Source organism: Mercenaria mercenaria, chromosome 3, assembly GCF_021730395.1.
Source record: "Mercenaria mercenaria strain notata chromosome 3, MADL_Memer_1, whole genome shotgun sequence".
NCBI lineage: Eukaryota > Metazoa > Mollusca > Bivalvia > Venerida > Veneridae > Mercenaria > Mercenaria mercenaria.
In genome coordinates this window covers 33,424,918-33,452,241 of record NC_069363.1, presented here as the reverse complement: position 1 = coordinate 33,452,241, position 27,324 = coordinate 33,424,918, and the positions used below count along the sequence as shown (strand labels likewise).

General features: G+C 35.2%; 1 protein-coding gene across 3 annotated transcripts in view; it reads left to right on the top strand.

The window, feature by feature from the left end:
* LOC123525144 (radial spoke head 10 homolog B-like) overlaps window positions 1-27,324 on the top strand; it is a 46,607-nt gene continuing 19,283 nt past the window's right edge. The window contains exons 1-3 of one of the 3 annotated variants that reach the window (XM_053538143.1): window positions 1-265; window positions 7,039-7,183; window positions 19,951-20,009. In XM_053538143.1, the coding sequence (XP_053394118.1) occupies window positions 48-265; window positions 7,039-7,183; window positions 19,951-20,009 (422 nt within the window). In that variant the 5' untranslated portion in view covers window positions 1-47. Of the gene's footprint in view, window positions 266-5,929; window positions 6,087-7,038; window positions 7,184-19,950; window positions 20,010-27,324 lie in introns of those variants that run through there. The other 2 variants (XM_053538144.1, XM_045303930.2) reach the window with 2 other exon arrangements.

Below are 27,324 nucleotides of genomic sequence, written 5' to 3'. Positions count from 1 at the left end.
CTTAAGTGCGGTCCTGTAACTGTTTACAGTGGTTGCAAATTTTCGACATGGCAACTAAAGAAGGTAAAACCAAAAAAGGTGAAAAAAGAAGTGCTAAAAAGTTAGATGATGCACTAAATTCACTTGGTCCAAGTGAAACACCACAGCCAGAGGATTCAGAGTCCACAGAATTGCAGGAACAAACGACAGACGAAGCTCCACCGAAAGATCCGTCACCTGAACCAGTTTACGATGAACCAACTCTCTCAGAACTGATAGTTGAAAGGTAAGATGATGCAAATACGTTAATCGTAGTATGCCATTTCAGTTGCTTAACCCAGAAAATGCAGTGGCTATATCCATTCCATTACTTGGATTATTGTTGGTTGACATCAGAGCTCGGACGGCAGCAATTTTTGGTGCAGTCGGCTGGATTACTGGTCAACTACCCCAAAAATCATTAGCAGTAGACAAGTCTTAATGATAACATTTTAATAAGACACAACTGCTCTCCCTATATCCTGGCTATTGAACATGTATACTAAGAATCAGCATCTGTGCCCAGTAGCAACCATACGTAGTCTAGTCCATATAATTTGAAAACAAAATAAAACTGAATCATTTTATGGTTTAAACATAACAGTAAAACACATTTTAAAGCTGTGATAGAGAAAATTGAGAGGCAGTGTATTTTACAAGAATCATTTTATGGTTTAAACATAACAGTAAAACACATTTTAAAGCGTAAACACTTCATGTTTCATTTGGCTACCCCGCTGTATTTAGCCTGTTTGCACATATTTCCGCGGTACTAAGGGAATAAATGAATAAAGGAAAGAAGAACAATATTATGTTGCTATTATTTCCTACTAACTTCGTAAACCTTTTCTTTACCACTCTTATTGCAAGCAGAAAATCATTTTTCTAGTCCTTGTTTACTTTTAAATCCATCATGTTTCCGGTGCATGTGACTTTCACTTTCGCCAAGGGAGTTTATCCTAATTTCGCGGTAAGGCATCCGACTTGATAAAGCACTTCCTGTGAAAGTGTAAAATGTATAGGACCCCTAAATTTTCAAAATAATTAAATTTTGTGAGTAAGACATTAAAAATTATTGCAATGTAAAATTAACACAGTGGAAGGGTAATTCCATCAAATATATGGACAACACACAATTCATTACAGATTTTACTTTGAGAAATGATCAACGAGGGCATTTAAAAATAATTGACCTACGTTTACAAAAATAGGGTGCAAAAATAAAATACCACCAGACCAGATGTAACGCGAAAATAGCAGCAAGTGGTATACATGATTGTCTACCATTACACTCAGTACAGCTGACAGTGCAGTTAGTACAGCTGACAGTGCGGTTGGTCATTATCGAATACGTGACACGAATCGGAGCCATGTAAAATTGTGTGTAAACTTTAGGTTGCGTTGTTTAAAACAGTAACAAACTCATGTTTTGCTGTTTATTCACATAAACATAAATTGAATGGAAGGAAAAAAATGGATATTTTTTCCAGTTATCTTAAAATTTCACTAATATATTTGGGTTTTTTTAATAGTTAAAATACAATTTAAAAATTGCCGCGTAGAATTGTCGCGGAAGGTTCACCAAGGAAAAGGTCCTTCCTGTGTTGTACATGGAGGAGAGATATATTGGCCTGTGCAAAAATTGTCACAATATCGTGACTCGCGTACAATAATAGTTGGACTGTGATAGAGAAAATTGAGAGGCAGTGTATTTTACAAGAACCATCATTATAGCATGGTTACTTTTTAGTCTCCCTTTAACAAATTTACTCGTAACACTTAATTCTGGCCAGAGAACAACTTGAAATCTGTAGCAAATAATTTCAAACTTTCACACAATGACAGAATACCGGTACATTAAAAGGTGTGCATTATACAAGAACCATCACTCAGCCTTGCTTTACTTTTTGCCCCTCACTACTTGGGGTTTGAGACCTTGCTTAGGATGTGTAATTCTTTCATGTGTCAGATCCATTCAGCTGACTTATAGTCAGTGGTTCTACCCAGGTACCCACTCCTGCCTAAAATAATGCCAAGAAGGGCACCAGGTATCTTCCTCCACCATCAAAAACTGTGCACATAACTCCTAAACAGCTGAAGACATTTGAAATATATACTGTAATACAGGAATCAATAAACAGAAGTAAAGGGTACAAGAATAATATTCCTTGACAGAACCTCACAGAATTGTTAATAAGCATGTGAAGTTGTATACCTGACGTTTTAATTGGGATCTCGCACAGCCTGACTATAGTTATAGCATTTGCCCTTGACTCTTCTTGACTTAGTCAAAAGTATGCATAGAAAGAGCCTAAAAGTTTGTGTCATGTCGCACGTATTTCAAAAAGTATTTGACCTAGGATAATGAATCATTACAGAAATATTATTCAGGATGTGAAGTTGTGCGCATTTTTGTTAGAGATTTCAATTAGCCAAACCAGAGTTATGACCTTTGACTTAGTAAAAATTATGCATAAAAGGGCATAAAACCAGTCCACAATTAGACCTTTTGAAACTTTCAACACTTGTGTACCATCACCATGTCCAGTTTTAGGCAAGAGTACATAACTCTTTCAAGGATTTTGGCTGAATTATGGCCCCTTTTAACTTACAAATCTTGGTTAAGTTTTTCATACCAGTTCATATTTTGGGTGAACTGTTTAACTTATTAAAACTTTTATCACTTGTTTATTATAAAAGTCTCTGTCTGTAGGCAAGAGTACATAACTCTTGTCAACTATTTTGGCTGAATTATTGTCCTTTTTGGACTTGAAATTGGTACAATTTTCATACAAGTCCACATTTTGTCAAAACTATTTGACATGTAGCTTTGAAACTTTGAACACTTGTTTATCATCATGGTTTCCATCTGTAGGCAAGAATGTATAACTCTGTCAACTTTTTTGGCTGAATTGTGGCCCTTTTTGGACTTTGAAATCAGTTAAATTTTTCATACCAGTCCACATTTTGCCTAACTTATTTATCATATGGCTTTGCAGTTTTGACCACTTGTTAACCATCATAGTCTACATATATGTAGGCAAGACTACATAACTAGGACAAGGAATTTAGTTCAGTTATGGCCCGTTTTTGACATAGAAATTAGTTAAGTTTTGCATACCATTCCATATTTTGTCTAAACTGTTTCATATATGGCTTTAAAACTTTGAACACTTGCTTACCATCATGGTCACACATTGCCATAAAGTGCAAGACTTATCCAAATCCACAAATACAGGTACATTGTTTGTCTTATCTATTTTTCTTCTTTTGTCTGAAAATCTCTGGTAATATAATTCTTCGAATAGTTGAGCGTGCTGTCAACAGACAGCTCTTGTTTATAACTTGCAAGGGTGTTTTCAGTATAAGTATACCTTTAAAGTATGATTATCAACTCGTTTTGACCCTTCAGAATTATTATAGCTCTAGGCATTTATAGAAAAATGAAGCCAAGTCAGGCCAATGTATATTTTTAACGTATCGAATTTATATCACATATTGGATGTCATAATTTATTCTTACACTAGTGTATCAAATTATATTTTGACATTGATGTTGTTGAAGAAATTATTTTGTTTAATTTAAAGTGGAATTATGCACATTTTTCAAGTAAAAATCCAGCTGAAGTAGATGTGTGTGTAGAAAGGGTGGAGGAAATTATAGCTTTTAACCCAGAATACCAGACACTTCCTGTTGCCAGTATGAAAAAATAACTTTCCAAATATGACTTTTCTTATTTTGACTGGGGCAGTCTTTTTAAGAGAAGTCAAACTGCACATAGGAGTTGCTTCCCTTCAACTTCAGAAATCTCTACCTATAGGTAAGGGTGATCACTGCATAGAAGATTGAAGAATATAACTATTATTTTTTCAGTCTGATTTCTTTATTTCTAAAGCATCAGCTTCAAATATATATTTATGTGGCATTATCGTTAATTTAACACATTTAAACACACAGCATCCGAAAATTGCTTTTATAAAACATTCACCAAAAACAGACTATGTGCAGTAAGATGTGCAATAATATTAGGTTATTAATAACATTGTTCAGTACAATATGGAGATATATTTGGACGAATACCCAACTGAGAAAACCATATTGGACGTGTCGCTACAGGCGAGTTCAGTATTGTTTTCTCAGCCGGGTATGAGTCCAAATATATCTCGTATTGTGCAGTAAAATGTTAAATAACCTTTTTATTCTATATCTATTTTATCTTACTATAATAATAGTTTAAATTAAAAATGTTTCACTGAATATTGTATTCCTGCCTTTTCTAGTTTTTCCCAGCTTGGTATGAGTGCAAATTTATATATATTATACAGAACAATGTTAGACCTTAAATAACCTTTTTATTCTATATTTATTTCACTTCATAAGTAATATACGTAATTCATTGAATGTTATTTTTTCTGCGTATCATCATTAAAAAAGTATTGGTGCAACCTCCCTACAACAGCCATTTGGCGATTTGGGTGGTAATAATACTTGGCTGAGATATTATATGCCAAAAAACATTGTCAGCAAGTTTGGTGAAGATTGGATGAAAACTATTCGACTTAAAAGAGCGGACAAGGCTAAATTCCCCATTTTTCGAGTAATTCAAAGACTATAATCAAAGAGTGCCTGGTACAATTTAGCTGGTTATCGAAATTGGCCCAGATGTAATGCCCACAAACATTGTCAGCAAGTGTGGTGAAGATCCGACCAAAACTGAATTACAGAGCAGACATGTTTTGGATGCTGACGTCCCGTCCGTTGCCATTCATAATCTTCTCCATTTTGTTTCTTAATAGTTAAATAAAAACTGCTGAGGTAGCTATTCTGACAGTCAGGGCTGATACCAATTTCTAGGCTTCGTTCGGAACGGCTTCTTTAAGCGACTTTTCAAATATTCCAACATCTGATGATCCTTTTTACTGTATTTTTAAGTTTTTGATTATTAACGAATGTTTTAATATCTAAATCAGATAGCAAAACGTTATCCCTTGAATCGTTTTTGTGTGTTGTAAACAAAAAAAACTCAAATTAAATCCAGATTTCAAGATGCATAATCAAACCCTGTACATAGAGCGCCTACTTCATCCAATTTACATATGGAACTTTTTCACGCGTTTCGGGCTTTATGGTATGTTTAACATTAGACTGTTGAACTGTCTAAATACAGAAAATACAGGATTTTTTTTAACGCGCGTGCGTCCAAATACAGAAAATACAGGATTTAATTTTGTATGCACGTGCATCCAAATATCGTAATATATTGTATGGTCACGTGTTGCAAATGAACGTTTGCGATTGGATAGATAAAATAGGTATAGAATAATGCCACATTAAGCAGAAAAAGAAAACATATGATAAAAAGAACCTTACATAAAATTTTTTGTTTTTCCATATTGCATTTTTAAACAAGTTGTGTAGAAATGGCCTAACATTTTATTCATTTTGTTTAATAAGTTCAGTATGAAAAGACATTTATGTAAGATCCTCTGTATGCATTTAACTACATTTTAATATTTGAGATCAACATATCTTTAATATTAAAAAGGAAGTAATGTTTAAATGTGATAAATTTACCTTTAATTTATATTGAACAGTGATTATTTCAGTGGTCTAGAGCATGCAGGAACTTTGAAATACTTGCCTTATTCTGTTTAAATCTTTCAGTCATTTGGTTTTAAAAGAAATAGAACTAGGGTATATTTTAAGGTAAAGCTGATTTTCCCTGACCCTATCTGTTCAGTGTATTTCATGAGACCTTGTTTGTTATTTGCACATAACAATCTTAAATTAATTAAACATACAATTTTCAATAGCTACGGTTCATTGACATTACAGGTAATCAAAGAATTACGTTTAGGTACCTGCTTAATATTGGTTTTCTGTTTCGTGTTCAGTGTTAAAGAAATATTGATAGATATATTGAATATTCCACTAGAGGGAAGTATATGATATAGTGCTGCATATGGAAGAGAGTTGCAGGCTTTTGAGTATATTGTAACCACCTGAGTAATAAATATTTTGTGGGATAGTGTTGTGGATACATGATGAATGGATAAGGACATAACAAGGTGCTTTTTATACATACCATCATGAATACTTCATTTGTGTTTTTCTGTTGGATGATGCTATGAGTGGGAAGTTTTGACTTAAAAAGAAAATAAAGCATTTGAAAGATGTTGGTTTTATAAGTAGTCACAACATTAATGAATAATATTGACAAGCAAAAGATTAAACTCTTATTTAGTTCTTTATCTGTGTAATTTTCTGCATTGAATACAGAGGAATAGATAAGCTTCAGAGTCAGTTATGTATTGCCCCATCATTTTTGTTTGAATTATTGAATTGGGTATCTTAAAAAAATATTATTCCATGTGTTTACTTTTGTTCATTTCATGTATTTCAGTTCAGATTTCTAAAAAAATACTTAATTTGCAATGTTAATCAGTTGTAGCTTACATGGCAGAATTTTGAAAATGAGATAATAGAAATTAAGTTACTGCTGTAACAGGTTCTACATAAATGAGAAATCTTTGCTAACTTTTTTACTTTTGATCCATTATTTTGGAGGTTTTTTTTTTGTCTGAAATTTAGGGGAAAAATTATCAACTATAAAATCTAGCAATAAAAAACAACAGTGTTTTTAATCTGTTTAGTGTCTATTACCTTTGTACATAACATTGATAATGGGGTATAATGTAAGATAAATTAAGTATTCAAATTTTTCAGAAATTCTTAAGTGCTGTTTATAAACATCACAGTTCTTAGGACACAAGCCATTATTTCTAAAATGTTCTTGCATCATCAAAATTTACTGTCATTATTACAGAGCAGTAATTTCAAAGGTCTCTCATTTAACCAGACAGGTGGTTTGAGTAATTTTGAATTTTTCAGCTAGTGTGCATGATTTTGTTGTGTCAAGGTACTTTATAGGATTGACTTCTATTTTGTTTTATAACTGCATGACAGTCTGTCCTGGTTTGTTATTCCTCTTATATTGTGATAGTGTGATTTCACTTCCAGTTACTCAGGAGAAAAAGTACGAGGCGTGTACCATGGGGAAGGGGAAGCAACTTTCTCAGGTGGGCATGAATACAAAGGCCAGTTTGCAGAGGGCTTTATGCATGGCAAGGGGCGTTATACATGGTCAGATGGTGTCACATATGAGGTAAGCTAATAGTAATTGCTTTCATTCTCCAAAAACATTTGTTTTTTATTCATATAGAAACATAAACTTGTTTTAACTGGTTACCAGCAAGATACTTAGTATAAAGTACAGCTAGATACTTAGTATAATGTATGTAGCAAGATACTTAAAATAAAGTACAGCAAGATACTTAGAATAAAGTACAGAAATATACTTAAAATAAAGTACAGCAAGATACTTAGAATAAAGTACAGCAAGATACTTAGAATAAAGTACAGCAAGATACTTAGAATAAAGTACAGCAAGATACTTAGAATAAAGTACAAAAGAACAACATCAAAGATTATTCCTCTGTTCCTTACATTTGTAGTTCATTATTCATAGTAACATTAACTTGATGGAAATTTTATGTTTGAAAACTCCCTTCAGAGTAAGTTAATTTATTCAATATGATTTGAAGAAAGTTCCTAGTTTGAAGAGGTTTTTTAACATGTGGAAAGTGTAATGTGTTTTTAGAAGACAACTTATGAAGGACACAAGTCTTTCTAAAACTTGAATAAGTATGTTATTTAACTATTAAAATGTCTTCCGTATTCTTTGTTGAATATTGGATATATGCCATGGCAGTAAATGTATTTACATATTTTAGAGTTTAATGACCATTTATAAAGGTTATGGAAGATTAAACTAGTTATTCTAAAACATTTTAATTTGCCAATATAGATGTAAGTGCAGAGTACAGGTGATCAGGTATAATTTGCTTTGATGTATTATTGTGCCAGTCAACAAAACTGAAAAAAATAATTAACCAAGTAACAGTAAAACACACTCCCTTGATAACAGTTTTCTTTTTCAAGGAACTGGCATCTTTTTATCTTAAAGATACATATAATAATTTTAAATGAAACTTTTGAAGTTATCTAAGATTGCTTTGCATCTTTAAACTTATAACTGTTTTTCATGCAGTCTTCATTATAGTACATTAAGGTTTACATGTTATTATATTTTCTAATCTGGCAGTGAGCTTTTTGATTTCCTTCACTGAAAATATTGCTTTTGCATGATACAGGATTTTTATGTTATTGCGTGCAACTGACTGTTTCTAGCATGTTGATCAATGTCATAGTCAGCCATCAAGCCAATCAATCAGTCAGTGACCCTGCCAGTTATCTAGTTACTACGCCCGAAGTTGAACTTTAGCGTTTGAAGGCAACAAGCCGGTATCTTTTGATCTGAATGACGTCAGTCACAGGAAAAGCTGCGGGTTACATTTGACATGTCAGTACGGTTCACTGCCATTCCGCTGTTGAAACGAACAGCATTGTGTCCAATGAAAATGCAATTAGGGTCCCGCCTTCGCTTGCATTAAATTTAGGGTCCCGCCTTCGCTTATGATTGTATCTGTTCATTATAGAAATCGGACAGTTTTCTAAAAGTTCGTCACAAATGCTGACATGTGAAATCGAAGGTTCGCAGCGAACCAAATAGTCAATATATTGTTTATGATCTGCGTGAAATTTACCATTATTGTACCCCCCGACAACAAAGTTGTAAGGGGGGGTATACTGGTTTCAGGTTGTCTGTCTGTCTGTCTGTCCGTCTGTCTGTCCGTCTGGTCGTCTGTCCGTAGACGCAATCTTGTGCGCACCATCTCTCCTTATCCCCTTGACAGAATTTAATGAAACTTCACACAAGTGATCAGTACCAACAGTAGTTGTGCATGGGGCATGTTAGGTTCTTTAAGAAAAAAAATTTGCAGAGTTATGGGACTTTGTTTTTTTGTTACTATACTATATACATAGACACAATCTTGTGCGCACCATGTCTCCTCATCCCCTTGACACAATTTAATGAAACTTCACACAAGTGATCAGTACCAACAGTAGTTGTGCATGGGGCATGTTAGGTTCTTTTAGAAAAAAAATTTGCAGAGTTATGGGACTTTGTTTTTTTGTTACTATACTATATACATAGACACAATCTTGTGCGCACCATCTCTCCTCATCCCCTTGACACAATTTAATGAAACTTCACACAACTGATCAGTAACAACAGTAGTTGTGCATGGGGCATGTAAGGTTCTTTCAGCGACAAAAATTGCAGAGTTATGGGACTTTGTTTCTTGTTAACATACTATGTACATACAGCCTGCATATGCAATCTTGTGCGTGCCTAATCTACCAAACCCTTGCACACAATTTAATGAAACTTCACTCAAGTGATCAGTACCAACCCTAGTTGTGCATGGTGCATGTTACATTCTTTTTGATAAATATTCTGCATAGTTATGGGACTTTGTTTTTTGTTACTATACTGTATACATACAGTCCACATAATTATGCAGTCTTGTGTGTGTCAAATTCAGTGTACTGTGTCAGTGCATGTGGGGGGTACATTCATCACCTTTAGTGATAGCTCTAGTTGTATACAGTTTGTATTCCTTTTGTTTTATAGTAGTTTTGTTTACACAATATGTAGTCGAAATAATGTCGACCAAAATACTGGAAGATAAATCACAGTACACAGTCATGTTATTGGTTTTATCGCTTACGCATATTGGCGTGTACACGGGTACAGTACATACATAGGTTTAAATCACCATAAAATTCGTAAATTTGGATATTATTTAAAAAGTTTTACATAAATCAATGAGGAATCTTTAATATTGGCTGTCCAACAAACTGATTAGAAAATGCACTTTACTGAACTCAACTTGACATGCGTCATGTAGAGAAGCAGCATTCTTTGATGTCGGTTTGTGAAAGGTGACTTTGACACGACTTGAAACCTTCAAATGCTAGTGTTCAACTTCATGGGTAGTAATGATTCAGCTGGTATCTAGTCTGTAATCCAGTCAGTTGTCTAGTCAATGATCTGATCAGTTGTCTAGTCAGTGATCTTGCAGAATATTTACTTAGTGATCCAGTCAGTTATCTAGTCAGTGATCCAGTCAGTTATCTACTCAATGGTCCAGTCAGTTATCTAGTCAGTGATCCAGTTTGTTATCTAGTCAGTGATTCAGGTAGTTATCTATTTAATGGTCCAGACAGTTATCTAGTCAGTGATCCAGTCAGTTATCTAGTCAGTGATCTGATCAGTTATCTAGTCAATGATCTAGCAAGATATTTACTTAGTGGTGCAGTCAGTTATCCAGTCAGTGATCCAGTCTGTTATCTAGTCAATGATCCAGTCTGTTGTCTAGTCAGTGATCTAGCAGGATATCTATAATAGTGGTGCAGTCAGTTATCTAGTCAGTGTTCCAGTCAGTTATCTACTTAGTGGTCCAGTCAGTTATCTAGTCAATGATTCAGTCAGTTATCTAGTTAGTGTTCCAGTCAGTTATCTACTTAGTGGTCCAGTCAGTTATCTAGTCAGTGATTAAGTCTGTTATCTAGTCAGTGATCTAGCAAGATATCAGTGGTGCAGTCAGTTACAGGGACTACCTTAGCCTGGAAAATTAGGGAGAAGTGACTTCCCCCTCCTGGGGAAATAGGGAGAAGTTTTGAAATTTTAGGAGCAGTTCGGCAAACATGAGACAGGACTAGGGATTTTTCTAGAGCGTAATAGCAGGGCGCAGCGCCCTGCCCATTTTTAGCGCCGCCCTTCTGCCCGAAATTGCCGCCCTTTTGCTTTTCTTCAGCACCCCTTTGCCCTTTTAGCACCGCCCCTTTTACCATTAATTAAGTATTTCTAAACGAACTGCCCATCAATCATCTGTCAAAATACCATCCCAAATAATTGTCAATCGATACGAAGTTATGACACGCACCGACTATACACAGGTGCTGTGTATTTGCCCGAGGCATGTATGAAGTATCGGCATGCAGACGACGGCCGACCGAATCGTAACAAACAACAATTAGATAGGTCAGCAATTAAAGCAAACTGCAAAACAGAATAAAAAAGGTGAAAAAACATATCTTAAAACAAAGTCTGCTGCTTATTAAATGCGGATTAATGGCCAGTAATTATCGGCAATTAGCGTGGCACCTCGTGTCAATTTTGTTGTTCACAGTTTGATCTCAGTTGAAGATAACAGTACGCCTATCAGAATATCTATGATTTTGTTATATTTATTTCATCAAAATACTATTAAATTTGTATGATATTAATTTTGTTTAAAAGAAAAATAAACCACTCGATCTTTTGCAGAACGTAACGGCAATCTCAGAATTTAGCGTAGACAGTCAGCGCGTAGAGTAGTTTCCCTTTACCAAAATGGCGAAAATCGTAAACAAAGTTATTTTGAAGTTGGAAAATTGTCTACACCTTTGTATAATATGCACCCACGATTCTCGGGGGAGGGGTCCGGATTAAAAAAAATTATGCATTTATACACGAGTATCAACGATACGTTTAGTAATATAATGAATGTATAATGACAGATATGCACCAGAATTATTAAATTATTCAATAGACTAGTATCTTTATGGTATATTTCTAATCAAGAAAACTTTCAAGACAAAAATAATGTATGCAAACATAAAACAAACTACATGTATTTATAAATGATAAGCATGTTATATATACCAACAGGTATTAATGCTTTTTCCTGACATTCACATTCATTGCAAATCTTTCTGCACATAGTAACTTACAATGTAGACATTACAACAAAAACCATGGAAATCTACCTTATGATTTTCATAGACAAAGGTACGCAACGCGCAAAATGCACCCTGCCCCTTTTTAGCAGCACCCTGCCCTTTTTAGAGGTCTAGAAAAATCCCTGAGGACATTGCTTACATGCATTAAATAACAATAACAGTTTATTTAGTTCCATTTTTGTAGTATTATCTTTTTATTTATTATTAAAATTTTTATGACATAAATAAAAATGGTGCAACGTTTCAACAATACAGTACATATTTGCACAGTTTTACTGCAAAATGTTTGACAACTTGACACAACAAATCTTTCCTCATATAACCAGTACTTAATATTTCTTGGATTTCTTTCTTCCTGGAGCCGCCTTTTCACGTATGTGAGCATTTAGAGTTAAAAAAAAATTATATGTAGTTCCTTCAACTTGACAAACTACAGAGTTTAAAAAACTCTCAAACTTACAATGAAGTGTTATTTATATTGATCAGTAGATAAAAGACTTAAAATCAGGGGCAGTATTTTTTAAAACTATGTATTTTGACATAAAAAATTTAAAAATTGGTTAAATGTAATACCTCCCTTTAACACATTTCAAAATGTACTAAAAGAGTTGTCTGCTATTTTTATCAAACAACAGATTTAATAGTTTGTCAAGGGTCTTATATTTAACTTATATGTTTTTAATGAAAGAGAAATGCATCTATTAAAATGATTAGTAAGCAGATCCCGATTGAAAAATAAACGTCGGGAGTAATGGGTAGTCTGCATTGTGATGGCAATAAAAATTTTGAAACGATTTTTATCCCAAACCATGAATTACTGGATAAGACATCTCCTTATAAAGTACCGAGGGCGTTCGGTTGACCCGAGGTTCCGTGTTTTGACCCGCGAAAATCAAGAAAAACTCGAGTTTGACCCGCATAAAAAAGTGTCCCGTGCGTCGGCTCGATCTGTGATATGCGTCTCGAGTTCGAAAGTTCTGCTTTGTCAGTCAAAATCTCGGTGAATTTCAATTTCAGTGTTGTTCGCCTGCAACAAACAGAAGTATGACAGTAGGCGGAGCGTCGTATGTTTATTAGCTACTGACAGATGTCAATCACGCCACGCGCCGACTGACACGTAATTAGGTTTGTAATTCGAAAAATATTTATCACTGTTTTACGAAGTCTTCGGGCTCTCTGATCTCCGATTTCGGTCAACTTTAATTATTGCTCTTTCATTCTTTAATTATCGTTTACTGCAATCACATTAAATGCAAACAATTAGCAGCTTATTCTGCGGCTTCAATCTGAAATCGAGTGATCATCTTTTGTTGTCATGGACACGTTTCGCCGCGTGTGCCTCCCGGTGACATCCTGTGTATTGCATATTGTGTTTACAGACTTTACATAACCGAGATGTATAACCTCGGCGCACTTTATTGCCAATTATGTTTTCCTTTCATCCGATTTTAGGGCGACTTGAACTTCGCTTCTCTGGGCGGGAAGGGCGAAGTGAAATATTTTAAAGCGAAGTTATCGCTCAACTTCGCCTAAAACACAGTCCCTGCAGTTATCTAGTCAGTGTTCCAGTCAGTTATCTACTTAGTGGTTCAGTCAGTTATCTAGTCATTGATTCAGTCAGTTATCTAGTTAGTGATCCAATCAGTGATCTATGTGGTTATATAGTTAGTGATTCAGTTAGCAACACAACCATTTTTCCTGTCTGTTATCCAACCAGTGATCCAGTCAGGTATCAGATAGATACTTCTAAACTCATTTATTATTAATTTATTGATAAGTGGAAATACCCATCTAATGCAGCATGCTTCAATTTTATCTTTACCACACAATTGTTAGTGGGCATAATGCCTGATTCAATGAATCTGTATTTGGTCCTTACCGGTATTCAATAAAAGAGTTCTTCTTTATTATTCTGAAAGTAGAAAAAGTAGGCAAATCAAATAATAAATGTTATTTGTTGTCATGGGAACCAAAATTCCAAAGCAAATGCGTCATGGGAATATAGAGGTGTATGGAAAATGCACCGTTGTTATTTTTCAGTAAAATCATTTTAAACTTTAAAGTATGATGTTTAGTTTGTGGTAGACATATCTTGTCACATAAATGACATGAAAAATACATGCCGTGCATGACAACGACATACTGCTTTCATGTCGTTCTTAACATTGCATCTCTAAATGCCTTCAATGACTTGCTTAAAGGCATTGTAAGTCTTGAAATAGTGAAGATGATTTCATCGAGTTTTCAGTTTTGAAAGGTAAAAGAATGTTTTTCATGAATATTTTGTTATAAATCTCAATTGAGAGTTGTCACAAACACAGGTTTTGTCATAGAATGGCCCATTTATGTTGCTTTTATGGTGACAGTCAAATGAATTGCATATATACTTGGTTTGTCATGTTTGTTGTGAAACATAATTTTAATTCTGAGCAGCTGCAAGAAAAAAATCTGACTATTTATATTTGTGAAAATTTGTGCCGTAGTGTGTATTTCATGTCAGACCATTTACCAACCTTTTGAAGTAATGCTTATCAGTTTTGTTACAATTGTTACGCTTTTATTAGCTCACCTGTCACAAAGTGACAAGGTGAGCTTTTGTGATCGTGCGGTGTCCGTCGTCCGTCCATCCGTGCGTGCGTGCATGCGTCCATAAACTTTTGCTTGTGACCGCTCTAGAGGTCACATTTTTCATGGGATCTTTATGAAAGTTAGTCAGAATGTTTACCTTGATGATATCTAGGTCAAGTTCGAAACTGGGTCACGTGCCTTCAAAAACTAGGTCAGTAGGTCTAAAAATAGAAAAACCTTGTGACCTCTCTAGAGGCCATATATTTCACAAGATCTTCATGAAAATTGGTCTGAATGTTCACCTTGATGATATCTAGGTCAAGTTCGAAACTGGGTCACGTGCCTCAAAAACTAGGTCAGTAGCTCTAAAAATAGAAAAACCTTGTGCCCTCTCTAGAGGCCATATATTTCACAAGATCTTCATGAAAATTGGTCAGAACGTTCACCTTGATGATATCTAGGTCAAGTTCGAAACTGGGTCACGTGCCTTCAAAATCTAGGTCAGTAGGTCAAATAATAGAAAAGCCTTGTGACCTCTCTAAAGGCAATATTTTTCTTGGGATCTGTATGAAAGTTGGTCTGAATGTTCATCTTGTTGATATCTAGGCCAGGTTCGAAACTGGGTCACGTGCGTTCAAAAACTAGGTCAGTAGGTCTAAAAATAGAAAAACCTTGTGACCTCTCTAGAGGCCATATATTTCATGAGATCTTCATGAAAGTTGGTCAGACTGTTCACCTTGATGATATCTAGGTCAAGTTCGAAAGTGGGTCATATGCCATCAAAAACTAGGTCAGTAGATCAAATAATAGAGAAACCTTGTGACCTCTCTAGAGGCCATATTTTTCATGGGATCTGTATGAAAGTTGGTCTGAATGTTCACCTTGATGATATCTAGGTCAGGTTCAAAAGTGGGTCACGTGCCTTCAAAAACTAGGTCAGTAGGTCTAAAAATAGAAAAACCTTGTGACGTCTCTAAAGGTCATATTTTTCATGGGATCTGTATGAAAATTGGTCTGAATGTTCATCTTGATGATATCTAGGTCAAGTTCGAAACAGGGTCATGTGCGGTCAAAAACTAGGTCAGTAGGTCTAAAAATAGAAAAACCTTGTGACCTCTCTAGAGGCCATACTTTTGAATGGATCTCCATAGAAATTAGTCAGAATGTTCACCTTGATGATATCTAGGTCAAGTTTGAAAATTGGTCACATGCCATAAAAAACTAGGTCAGTAGGTCAAATAATAAAAAAATATTGTGACCTCTCTAGAGGCCTTACTTTTCATGGGATCTGTATGAAAGTTGGTCTGAGTGTTCATCTTGATGATATCTAGGTCAGATTTGAAACTGGGTCAACTGCGGTCAAAAACTAGGTCAGTAGGTCTAAAATTATTAAAATCTTTTGACCTCTCTAGAGGCCATATTTTTCAATGGATCTTCATGAAAATTGATCTGAATGTTCACCTTGATGATATCTAGGTCAGTTTCGAAACTGTGTCACGTGCGGTCAAAAACTAGGCCAGTAGGTATAAAAATAGAAAAACCTTGTGACCTCTCTAGAGGCCATATTTTTCATGAGATCTTCATGAAAATTAGTGAGAATGTTCACCTTGATGATTTCTAGGTAAAGTTCAAAACAGGGTCACGTACCTTCGAAAACTAGGTCAACAGGTCAGATAATAGAAAAACCTTGTGACCTCTCTAGAGACCATATTTTTCAATGGATCTTCATGAAAATTGGTCAGAATTTTTATCTTGATAATATCTAGGTCAAGTTCAAAACTGGGTCACATGAGCTCAAAAACTAGGTCACTATGTCAAATAATAGAAAAAACGACGTCATACTCAAAACTGGGTCATGTGGGAAGAGGTGAGTGATTCAGGACCATCATGGTCCTCTTGTTTTTGGTTTGGCCTGGTTGAATTTGGCAGATGAAATAAGAGTTGTTGATTATTTGTTCCCATTGCATTTTATACAATTTACTAGCTTTGCTTTGTTTTCATAATCCCTCAGGATTAATATGATAAAGGAATTCATTATTTTGTCCATTAAATCAATAATATAATTATGTAGTTGGTTTATTGAATTTACCATATTAAATAACACTATTGTGATTTCATTTCCTGTTTTCAAATGCAGAAGCTTGTTAGGTAAAGTCAGTGCTACAAATGGTGATGATACGAGTTCTGTCATGCATGAGGCAAAATGTTCTATTTGGCAGTTTAAAAAGACGTTGCATCATTTCTCCTACACCACTGAGTCTTGTAGGAAAGTTGTCATTTACTTGTGGACAACAAGTTTATACTGACACGAAATCCTGCAACACTGAGTAGACTGACTGGCAGTAAAGTCACCTTACAAAACTGCTTCAACATTAAGAAGCACTTTTGCACAGAGGACAAATAATAGGATAGAAAACTGTCAATAAAACCCTTTTCAAATCAAGTTTATTATTAGAATTTATGTTTTACCCATGTTAGAATTTCTGCTTTCTTTTAAGAGGCCCTACTATACCTGTGTGAATGTGCATTGTATGCTTGAAAAATCTTGTATAGAATATCTTAAGGGCCATTTTCATGTTGCTGCAAGGTCATTATTTCAGTGTGTTTGACTAACTGTTAAGTTTCCACCATTTTCCATTCATCCATACTGAAAATCTTAGAATAACATTAACGGTTTCAGACTTGGAAATGGAAAAGTAATATTTTATTCAAAACTGTTATTGTTAAGCTCGTTCATGTCTGTTAATTTGTACGGGACTTGCTTTTTTGTCAGAAAGAATAAGATATTGACTGAATGGTGATTTACTTTCAATAGCAGCAATATTGCATTCACTAATGCCTGACAGCTACTTACAGAATTGTGTCTGATTTTTGCATTCAGTTTAAGTTGATTTATGAATTTTTGGTTTATAATGGGCATTGAGGTCTGATTTCAGCCAGATGTCACTTAGTCACTACAGGCAACATGGCAATAAATACCTCTATATTAACTGAGTTGTCTTGGCCTACTGGATAAAATGCCTGGCCCACAATCAGAAGGTCAAAAGTGTTAGAGTTCCATCAGAGGTAGGTCTTTTTGATGAAAACTTTGGTGACCTGACAGGTTGTTGAATAATAGTTCCCAATTGCCAACCTGCCTAGCATTAAAAATGAAATTGGGAAGTTTATGTTGTTCAATAACCGTAGGTGTCTCATAAACCACACAATGTCATGTCAGTCTCTTCTAGTAGAGGTGACACTTTAATAAATGAAACACTATTTTATTTTATTTTTTTTCTCTTTTTATTTTCTCAAAAATTCTGTATGTCAAATGTATTGTTAAGCATGAGGTGGAATTGGTTGAAATTTTTGTAAATGATCAGCCTTGATTTGCATAATGTTGATATAAGAATATCATAATTTCAGAGATACAGCCCTTTGGGCTGTTTTCAGTATAAACCATTCAGTAAAACAGGGAAGCTGTTCCAGTTTGACTTATATCTTGCTAATTTCATAAATACATTTACCTGAACTGTATTATTATTAATAAAGCTCCTGGAGTGTCCAGAATTGTGTCTACTTGAAGTTCTTCTAGTAAAAAGTGCAGGTTTCGAATAAACACTGTTCGATAAGTTATTACATAAATCAGCTGCCATGACACCACTAAATTTAGTAATGGGTTGTGGCCCCAAACAATGTAGGATTTTAGCTGGAATTTTCTTCTAAAAGGTTACAAGGTATGCTGGCAGTAAAATATAAAATGTTTTTTAAGACTTAACTTTGGTGGTTAACTTTGGTGGAACATGCATGGCACTGTCAGAAATTGAAGACCTGAAAGTAATCAATTCATTCTGGTTTGAAAAAGCAATATTTGTTATGTTATAGTAAAATTTTAGACTTTTTCTTAGATACTGATAAGCGTCACACTGAATAATGGATGCTGGTAACAACCACATGATGTTTTAATGATGGGGCCCATCAGATAGAGTTGCACTGTCAGCAAAATGCATATTATCGTGCATATTATGTTATGCAATGTGCACAGGAAATATAAAACTTCTGATTATTTATGTTTCATCTAGAATTTATTCAATGTTATGTTGGTCCTACCGAAGTAATACAATGGGGATGTCTAAAGTTTGATTTCCTATTGAAATATTAATGAAGGAACCATTTCTGAAGCTTGGAATCAATATTAACCTGTGATAGTAAGTCATTACCTATTCAATGCAATTGATTGTTCCAGCAGCATACGTGAAAGCTGGCTTGCCATGGGCATTAAACTCCATTACTTGCGTGCTGTCTTTGACCAGTAAATTCAGAAAACTCAATATTCTTTGATTGGCTTTGAACATTTGAAAGAAGAGTTTATGTTCTCAAGACAATTCAAAGAATGTGTGTGAAACTGTTGTCAAGGGAAATAAAGATTTCTCTGATGCTTTCATACTATGTTGTCGAAGCTGAAGTCTTTTATCCTTTTATAGTTTAATGTTTCAAGCATTACTGTCATTTTATTAGAAGACTAGACAAAAGGTTATATATATACCAGATAACCTCTAGACCAAATGAAAAGTTCAGTTTTTAGGGGTTTCAGGTATAGAGTAATGTAGTATGTTATTTTCAGTAGAAGGAACTTATTCCAGTCAAAAATATTTGTGCAGTTTTGAGGAGTTTCCATTTTCAAGGGTTCTGGTTTAAATTGATTTCGCTGTATGCAGTTTATTAATTTAAAAACTTGAAAATAAGGAATATAAAAACATACGATACGAAACCATGAACATAGTGTTTTTTTTGTCTAGCCAGTACTAGCAGTCAATACTTCTGCCAAATGTTTGATGACTGCATTTATATTTTGTGAATCTATGCCCAAATCTTGCAGTGACCAAGTGCCAAGCACCAGGTCATGTTACAGCAGTCTAGTGAAAGTGATTGCCGTAGTATATGTAGTTTAATTAAATGGTGATATTGTTTGTATATTTAGTTTAATTAAATGGTGATATTGTTTGTATATTTAGTTTTATTAAATGGTGATATTGTTTGTATATTTAGTTTAATTAAATGGTGATATTGTTTGTATATGTGAACATATTAATAGCATCATCATCTCAAAAAATGGTGTTAGTGTCTGTATATTAGAACACTGTTGCCCCCATAAAATTTGTCATTAGTGTCTAAAAATATATGTGAGCACTGCCATCTCTTTGAATGGTGATAGTGTTGTGAATACATTTGGCAAAAGTGTCTGTATATTTAAGCAGCGAATACTCCCATCTTAAGTAGTGATAGTGTCTGTATATTTGAACATTTTGCCATCTCTATAAATTATTGTAGTGTCTGCATCTGTGAAAACATTGCTATCTCCATGAATGTGATAGTGTCTGTATATGTGAACACATTGTGATCTGCATAAATGCTGATAGTCTCTGTATATTTGAACACTAAAACTGTATGTGAATTAATACTTTGCAGTCTTCATTAATAATGAAAGTGTCTGTATATGTGAATAATTTGCTATCTCCATAAATAGTGATAGTGTCAGTATATGTGAGAAAAGAAATATTATGTAACATATGTCTTTTCAAATCTTGTACAAATTCAGCCTCTTTGATACATCGATGTTTTTTTTTATTTCAGGGAGAGTTTATGAGAAACCAGGTGACTGGGAAAGGCATCTATCAGTGGCCGGATGGAAGGTATTAAAAAACAGTTTCCAAGTATTCAGATTTTTTACCCAAGAATGCCCTTTAACTATATTACCTAAATCTATTTATTTCATAATGATTGTGTAGAGGATTTTTACGATTTTACCGTATTTTCCGGACAATAGGCCGCTGCACCGTATTGGCTGCAGCCGTATATTTTAACTATATCAGAAATAAAATTTAAGGTATAGGCCACTCCGGCATATTGGCTGTGGCCTATACACCGCAATGTGGCGAACTTTACCATGTCATATAAAGACTGTCCTCGATAAATAGTCATTGAAGTCGGTTGAATTTACTGGTAATCACACTTGTTAATCCGTCGAATGCAGTGAACTGTTAAGTCCGAAATGTAAGTTTTCGTGAGCTGTTTTCAAAGGCCTTCTCAGCAAAATTGTCCATTCTGTACATTTAACTTGATCCGATCGGATAAGCAAAATATGGCTTCACCGACGAGAAAGAGCAAATTGTCTGAAATCGACACTGGAATATCCAGCGCAAGTCCATCTAAAAGAAAAAGTTACACCACTGAGTTCAAGCTGAAAGTTGTTGCATACGCTGAGATAAAATCGTAAGTTGAATTTCAACAGCTTTCAAAATGCAAGTGAAAAATTAAAACTGTTGTATAGGCTGCATGAAAGGCACATTTAAAAAAAATAAAATGACATATAGGCCGCTTCGACGCATAGGCCGCACCCCTGAAAATTTCTCTTTTTTTAACATATAGGCCACGGCCTTAATTGTCCAGAAAATACAGTAAATGGGGTTTGTGACCAGTACCTACACTTTGATAAGAGACTGTGAAGCTTGTAATCAAATTGCACTCCTGTCTGTATATTTGCTCTGCTCGTAACCCTTGCACCACTGTATCTCCCTATCATTCTTTGAAAAATTACAAAATTTAATATTCAGTACATTGTTAGCATTATTAATGTATGGAATATTGAAAGCTGTATTATGTGTATCAAATACAGTCTAACCTGTACTAACGGTCACTTCCGATCAGCGGTCACCTCCGTTCAGCAGTCATTTTATGATGCCCCCCATGGATTTTCCTCTATTTCATCACTAATTTTTCAGCAGTCACCTCCCATTCGCAGTCAGCGGCCACCAGAGTTTCCTCCCAACCCCTTTCAGCGGCCATGTTTCTTTCAAAACCAAATTTTAGGCGAGAATCGCCAATGATACCCGATTTTTGAGAAACGTGATTGCTTAGTTTCGCGTGACTTCACCACAATTTTTGACCAATGAAAAGTTTGTTGACGCCAGGTACAAAAACATGCCCACTTCACGGTCGTTGAAGAAGTTAATGTCTAAATACAAAAAGACATGAGCTTCTCAATTCACTGCTAAGAAGACTGTTAGTATTGCGAATGTAAATGCACGCCAAAGTATCTGGTAAAATGATAAGAGTAAAACGAAAAAGAAACAGGCTTAAAGTTATGATTGAACACTGGTCAGAAGTCAGAAATATATATATACTGGCTGCCCCTCCAATCAGCGGTCACCTGGCTTAAGCAGCCAAATTTTCTGTTTCCCCTGGTTGACTGCTTAAGACAGGTTAGACTGTATATGACCAATGTCTTTCATCTGTATTTTTATACAGTTTAAATATATAGGATTGCATCAAGTTGAAGGAATTTTTAACATTGATATAACATATTATGTATTAAATGCGTGTATTAAACAGAAAGTTTGTCAGATGCTTTTAATATTGTAAAAGAAGATTATATCAATAACTAAAAAAGACTTATTAATAAGACTGTGTCATTGAATCAAATTACAAACAAAAACTGAGTAATTTGTCACTGGTTATTGTAGATGAACATTTATATACACAACCTTTTGTTTAAATGTCAGCCATGAAATATCAACTCCTACTCCAGTTTTTAGTACATAATAGGATTGTTTGCCTAGTCTGGTATTATATTTGATCTATTAAACATTCATTGGAAATGTAACATGCATTACCTACCATTTACAAAAAATAGAACTGTTAACTATGGTGTTCCATTATGGCCTTCATTATTTTAAATGAGACAATCTTAGTAATAAAAAATATGGTAGCTTTTGCGGGCTGAGGCGGGCGGGGAAAAATTGTAAGCTCGATGTTCTTTACAGGTAGACTACGACGTAAGTGAGAAAGGCTGCACATGTTTTTAGCTCGACTATTCGAAGAATAAGTAGAGCTATCCTACTCACCACGGCGTCGGCGTCGGCGTCGGCGTCAATGTCACACCCTGGTTAAGTTTTTCATACCAGTCCACATTTTGACAAAGTCTTTTGAGATTAAGCTTTGAAACTTTCAACACTTGTTTACCATCACCATGTCCAGTTATAGGCAAGAGTACATAACTCTGTCAAGCATTTTGACTGAATTATGGCCCCTTTTGACTTAGAAATCTTGGTTAAGTTTTTCGTACCAGTTCATATTTTGACAAAGTCTTTTGAGATAAAGCTTTGAAACTTTCAACACTTGTTTACCATCACCATGTTTAGTTGTAGGCAAGAGTACATAACTTCATCAAGCATTTTGGTTGAATTATGGCCCCTTTTTGACTTAGAAATCTTGGTTAAGTTTTTCGTACCAGTCCACATTTTGACAAAGTCTTTTGAGATAAAGCTTTGAAACTTTCAACACTTGTTTACCATCACAATGTCCAGTTGTAGGCAAGAGTACATAACTCCATCAAGCATTTTGACTGAATTATGGCCCCTTTTGACTTAGAAATCTTGGTTAAGTTTTTCGTACCAGTTTTATTTTGTGTAAAGTGTTTGACATATGGCTTTGAAACTTTTATATCTTGTTTAGTATAATAGTCTCTATCAGTAGGCAAGAGTACGTAACTCTCTCATCTTTTTTGGCTGAATTATGGCCCTTTTTGAACTTGGAAATTGGTTCTGTTTTGTAATGTCCATGTTTTGTCAAGACTATTTGACATATGGCTTTTAAACTTTAAACACTTGTTTATCATTATGATTTCCATCTGTAGGCAAGAGTACATAACTCTGACAATTATTTTGACTGAATTGTGGCCCTTTTTGGACTTTGAAATTGTTCAGTTTTTCTTACAAGTCAGCGTTTGTCAAAACTGTTTGAACTGTGGCTTTGAAACTTTTAACACTAGTTTATCAACATGATTTCCATCTGTAGGCAAGAGTACATAACTCTGTCAACTATTTTGACTGAATTATGGCCCTTTTTGGACTTAGAAATTAGTTAAATTTTTCATATAAGTCCATGGTTTGCCTAACATATAACTTAACATATTTGCCATCATGGTCACACATTGTCATTTAGTGCAAGACTAATCGAAATCCACAAATACAGGAACATTTTTTGTTTAATCCATTTTTTTGTTTAGTCTGAAAATCTATGGAAATATTTTGGCCCCATTCTTCAATCAATTCTTCGAATAGTCGAGCGCGCTGTCATCCGACAGCTCTTGTTTGCTTTTATAAGCCTTTATTAAGATTGTTCTCAGCTCAGAAATTATGTGTAATTCGTATCAGTCAGAAAGACGGGAACCAATTATAAGAAAAGACCGAGAGATAACCGTGTGACATGCATAGCAACGAGCATAACAAGTATTTCTTGGATAAATAAATCAAATTATTTTTAATTCAAAATAATTTATCTTATTCATTATGACACCAAAACAACTTCTTTTATCCTCATGAGACTGAAATGCACCAGTATTGTATTTCAATTAACCTTTGACAATCAGAAAGAAAGAGGGAAATTGTAACATGAATATTGTGACAGCAGATAATATCAGGATTTGGCCCGCTATATGAGACACATTAACCCTTAGCCTGCTAAATTTCTAAAATGGACTGGTCTGTCATTCAATTTGGACAGTACCATTCATTATCTAAAGGGGTGTTCACTGAAAATTAACTGACTGAATAGCGAACAGTGCAGACCATGATCTGTGCAGGCTGATCTTGGTCTGCACTGGTCGCAAAGCCAAAATCTTTTGCCGGCAGCAGGCTAAAGGTTAATAGTACCATGCAATATAGTCATTTTATGTGGCTGTTTCAGTTATGTCCATTAAAACTAGCAATAAACAAAAATTTAATTTATTATGCCCCCAAAGGGAGGCATATAGTTTTTGAACAGTCTGTCAGTCTGTCCGCAATTTTCATGTCTGGTCCATATCTTTGTCATCCATGGATGGATTTTCAAATAACTTGGCATGAATGTGTACCACAGTAAGACGACGTGTCACGCGCAAGACCCAGGTCCGTAGCTCAAAGGTCAAGGTCACACTTAGACGTTAAAGGTCATTTTTCATGATAGTGCTTTCGTGTCCGGTCCATATCTTTGTCATCTATGGATGGATTTTCAAATAACTTGGCATGAATGTGTACCACAGTAAGACGATGTGCCGCGCGCAAGACCCAGGTCCGTAGCTCAAAGGTCAAGGTCACACTTAGACGTTAAAGGTCATATTTCATGATAGTGCAATTATGGGCATGTCCGGTCCATATCTTTGTCATTCATGCATGGATTTTAAAATAACTACGCATGAATGTGTGGCACAGTAAGACGACATGTCGTGCGCAATACCCAGGTCCGTAGGTCAAAAGTCCTAAACTCTAACATCGGCCATAACTATTCATTCAAAGTGCCATCGGGGGAATGTGTCATTCTGTGGAGACAGCTCTTGTTTTTACAATGACTTTTACTTCCTTTTGTACAATGACTTTTACTGCTAAACTTGTGTCATGATATAGCAATAAAATATAATGTACAATTAAATATAGAAACTGTTTAATTAAACTTAAATAAATATTTTGGAATTATATTGAAGTATGACCTATGTTATTGACACTTGGCCAGTAAAATCAGACAAAATAAAAAATCTTCCTTCAAAGAAATGCTATGATCCAATTAGTTTGTTGATCTATCTATTTATGGTAGATGATTAATATTTGTACAGAACACCAAACATCAAGGGTATTTACCTTCATAGTATTGACAAAACATTTCTTCCTAGTTTTAATTTTTTTTATTAAACACTCCAAGGGAAATTCAAATTATCTGAAATTTACATTATTACATACTCGTTTCTATTCCCCGTTAAATTACACTGGTACCGGAAACGTCAATATTTTTGCATATACTGACGCCTGAATTTCATATTGGGTGTGTGACGTAATTCAGTGTTTGTTGTTGCACTATTTTTTTTATGTCTCCCCCAGGAAACATATTGTTTTTGCCCTGTCCGTCTGTCCATCCGTACGTCACACTTCATTTCCGAGCAATAACTGGAGAACCATTTGACCTAGAACCTTCAAACTTCATAGGGTTGTAGGGCTGCTGGAGTAGACGACCCCTATTGTTTTTGGGGTCACTCCATCAAAGGTCAAGGTCACAGGGGCCTGAACATTGAAAACCATTTCCGATCAATAACTAGAGAACCACTTGACCCAGAATGTTGAAACTTCATAGGATGATTGGTCATGAAGAGAAGATGACCCCTAATGATTTTGGGGTCACTCCGTCAAAGGTCAAGGTCACATGGGCCTGAACATTGAAAACCATTTCCGATCAATAACTAGAGAACCACTTGACCCAGAATGTTGAAACTTCATAGGATGATTGATCATGAAGAGTAAATGACCCCTATTGATTTTGGGGTCACTCCGTCAAAGGTCAAGGTCACAGGGGCCTGAACATTGAAAACCATTTCCAATCAATAACTAGAGAACCACCTGACCCAGAATGTTGAAACTTGATAGGATGATTGGTCATAAAGAGTAGATGACCCTTATTGATTATGGGATCACTCCGTCAAAGGTCAAGGTCACAGGGGCCTGAACATTGAAAACCATTTCTGATCAATAACTAGAGAACCACTTGACCCAGAATGTTGAAACTTAATAGGATGATTGTACATGCAAAGTAGATGACCCTTATCGATTTTGGGGTCACTCCATTAAAGGTCAAGGTCACAGTGGCCCGAACATTGAAAACCATTTCCGGTCAGTAACTTGAGAACCACTTGAACCAGAATGTTGAAACTTAATAGGATGATTGGTCATAAAGAGTAGATGACCCCTAACGATTTTGGGGTCACTCTGTGAAAGGTCAAGGTCACAGGGGCCCGCACATTGAAAACCATTTCCGGTCAGTAACTTGAGAACCATTTGACCCAGAATGATGAAACTTCGTAGGATGATTGGTCATGCAGAGTAGATGAACCCTAACGATTTAGGGTCACTCTGTGAAAGGTCAAGGCCACAGGGGCCTGAACATGGAAAACCATTTCCAATCAATAACTTGAGAACCTCTCGACCCAGAATGTTGAAAGTTCATAGGATGATTGTTCATGCAGAGTAAATGACCCTTATTGTTTTTGGGGTCACTCCGTTAAAGGTCAAGGTCACAGGGGCCTGAACATTGATAACCAGTTCCGATCAATAACTTGAGAACCACTTGACCCAGAATGTTGAAACTTCATAGGATGATTGAACATGCAGAGTAGATGACCCCTATTGATTTTGGGGTCAGTCTGTTAAAGGTCAAGGTCACAGTGGCCTGTTCATGTAAAATCATTTTTTGGAAATAACTTGAGAACCACTTGACCTACAATGTTGAAACTTAATAGGATGATTGGACATGCAGAGTACATGACCCCTATTTATTTTGAGGTCACTTGATCAAAGGTCAGGGTCACAGGAGCCTGAACAGTGACTTGAGAACCACTAGGCCACGAGTGTTGAAATTTAGCGGGATGACTGGACATGCCAAGTAGATGATTCTTATTGCAGCCAACATTCAGTGTCTCTTTGACTTTCGCTCCTGACCCCTATTGACTTCTTGCCTATAGGACTTTGCATTGGGGGAGACATGCGCTTTTTTACAAAAGCATTTTCTAGTTTCTATTTAGTTCAGTATTGTCAATCCTATTTAGGCTATTGAACATATTTATGATACTTACACTATATTTATAGGTGTAGATGTGTATGTAATAAAAAGGTTATTATCTTTGTATCGGGAAATATGCACTCGTTCTTTAGCAGAAAAATATTGCGCTTTTAAAGTCGCGCAATATTTCCGCTGAAGAACTCGTGCATATTTCCCGATACAAAGCTAATAACCTATAAATATATTAAGATTCATACCGTAATTGACCTGCAATTTTGAAGAAAAAGTCCACATTTAAGAACATTTATGAACTTTTCTGTAGTAGATTATGTATTCAGAAGTATTTGTTTTTGAATCATTGCATAAAAAGATAACTTTTAATAGTTTACTGTTTTCTGGAAAATGTAAACAAAAATCTAGGTGTGCTAA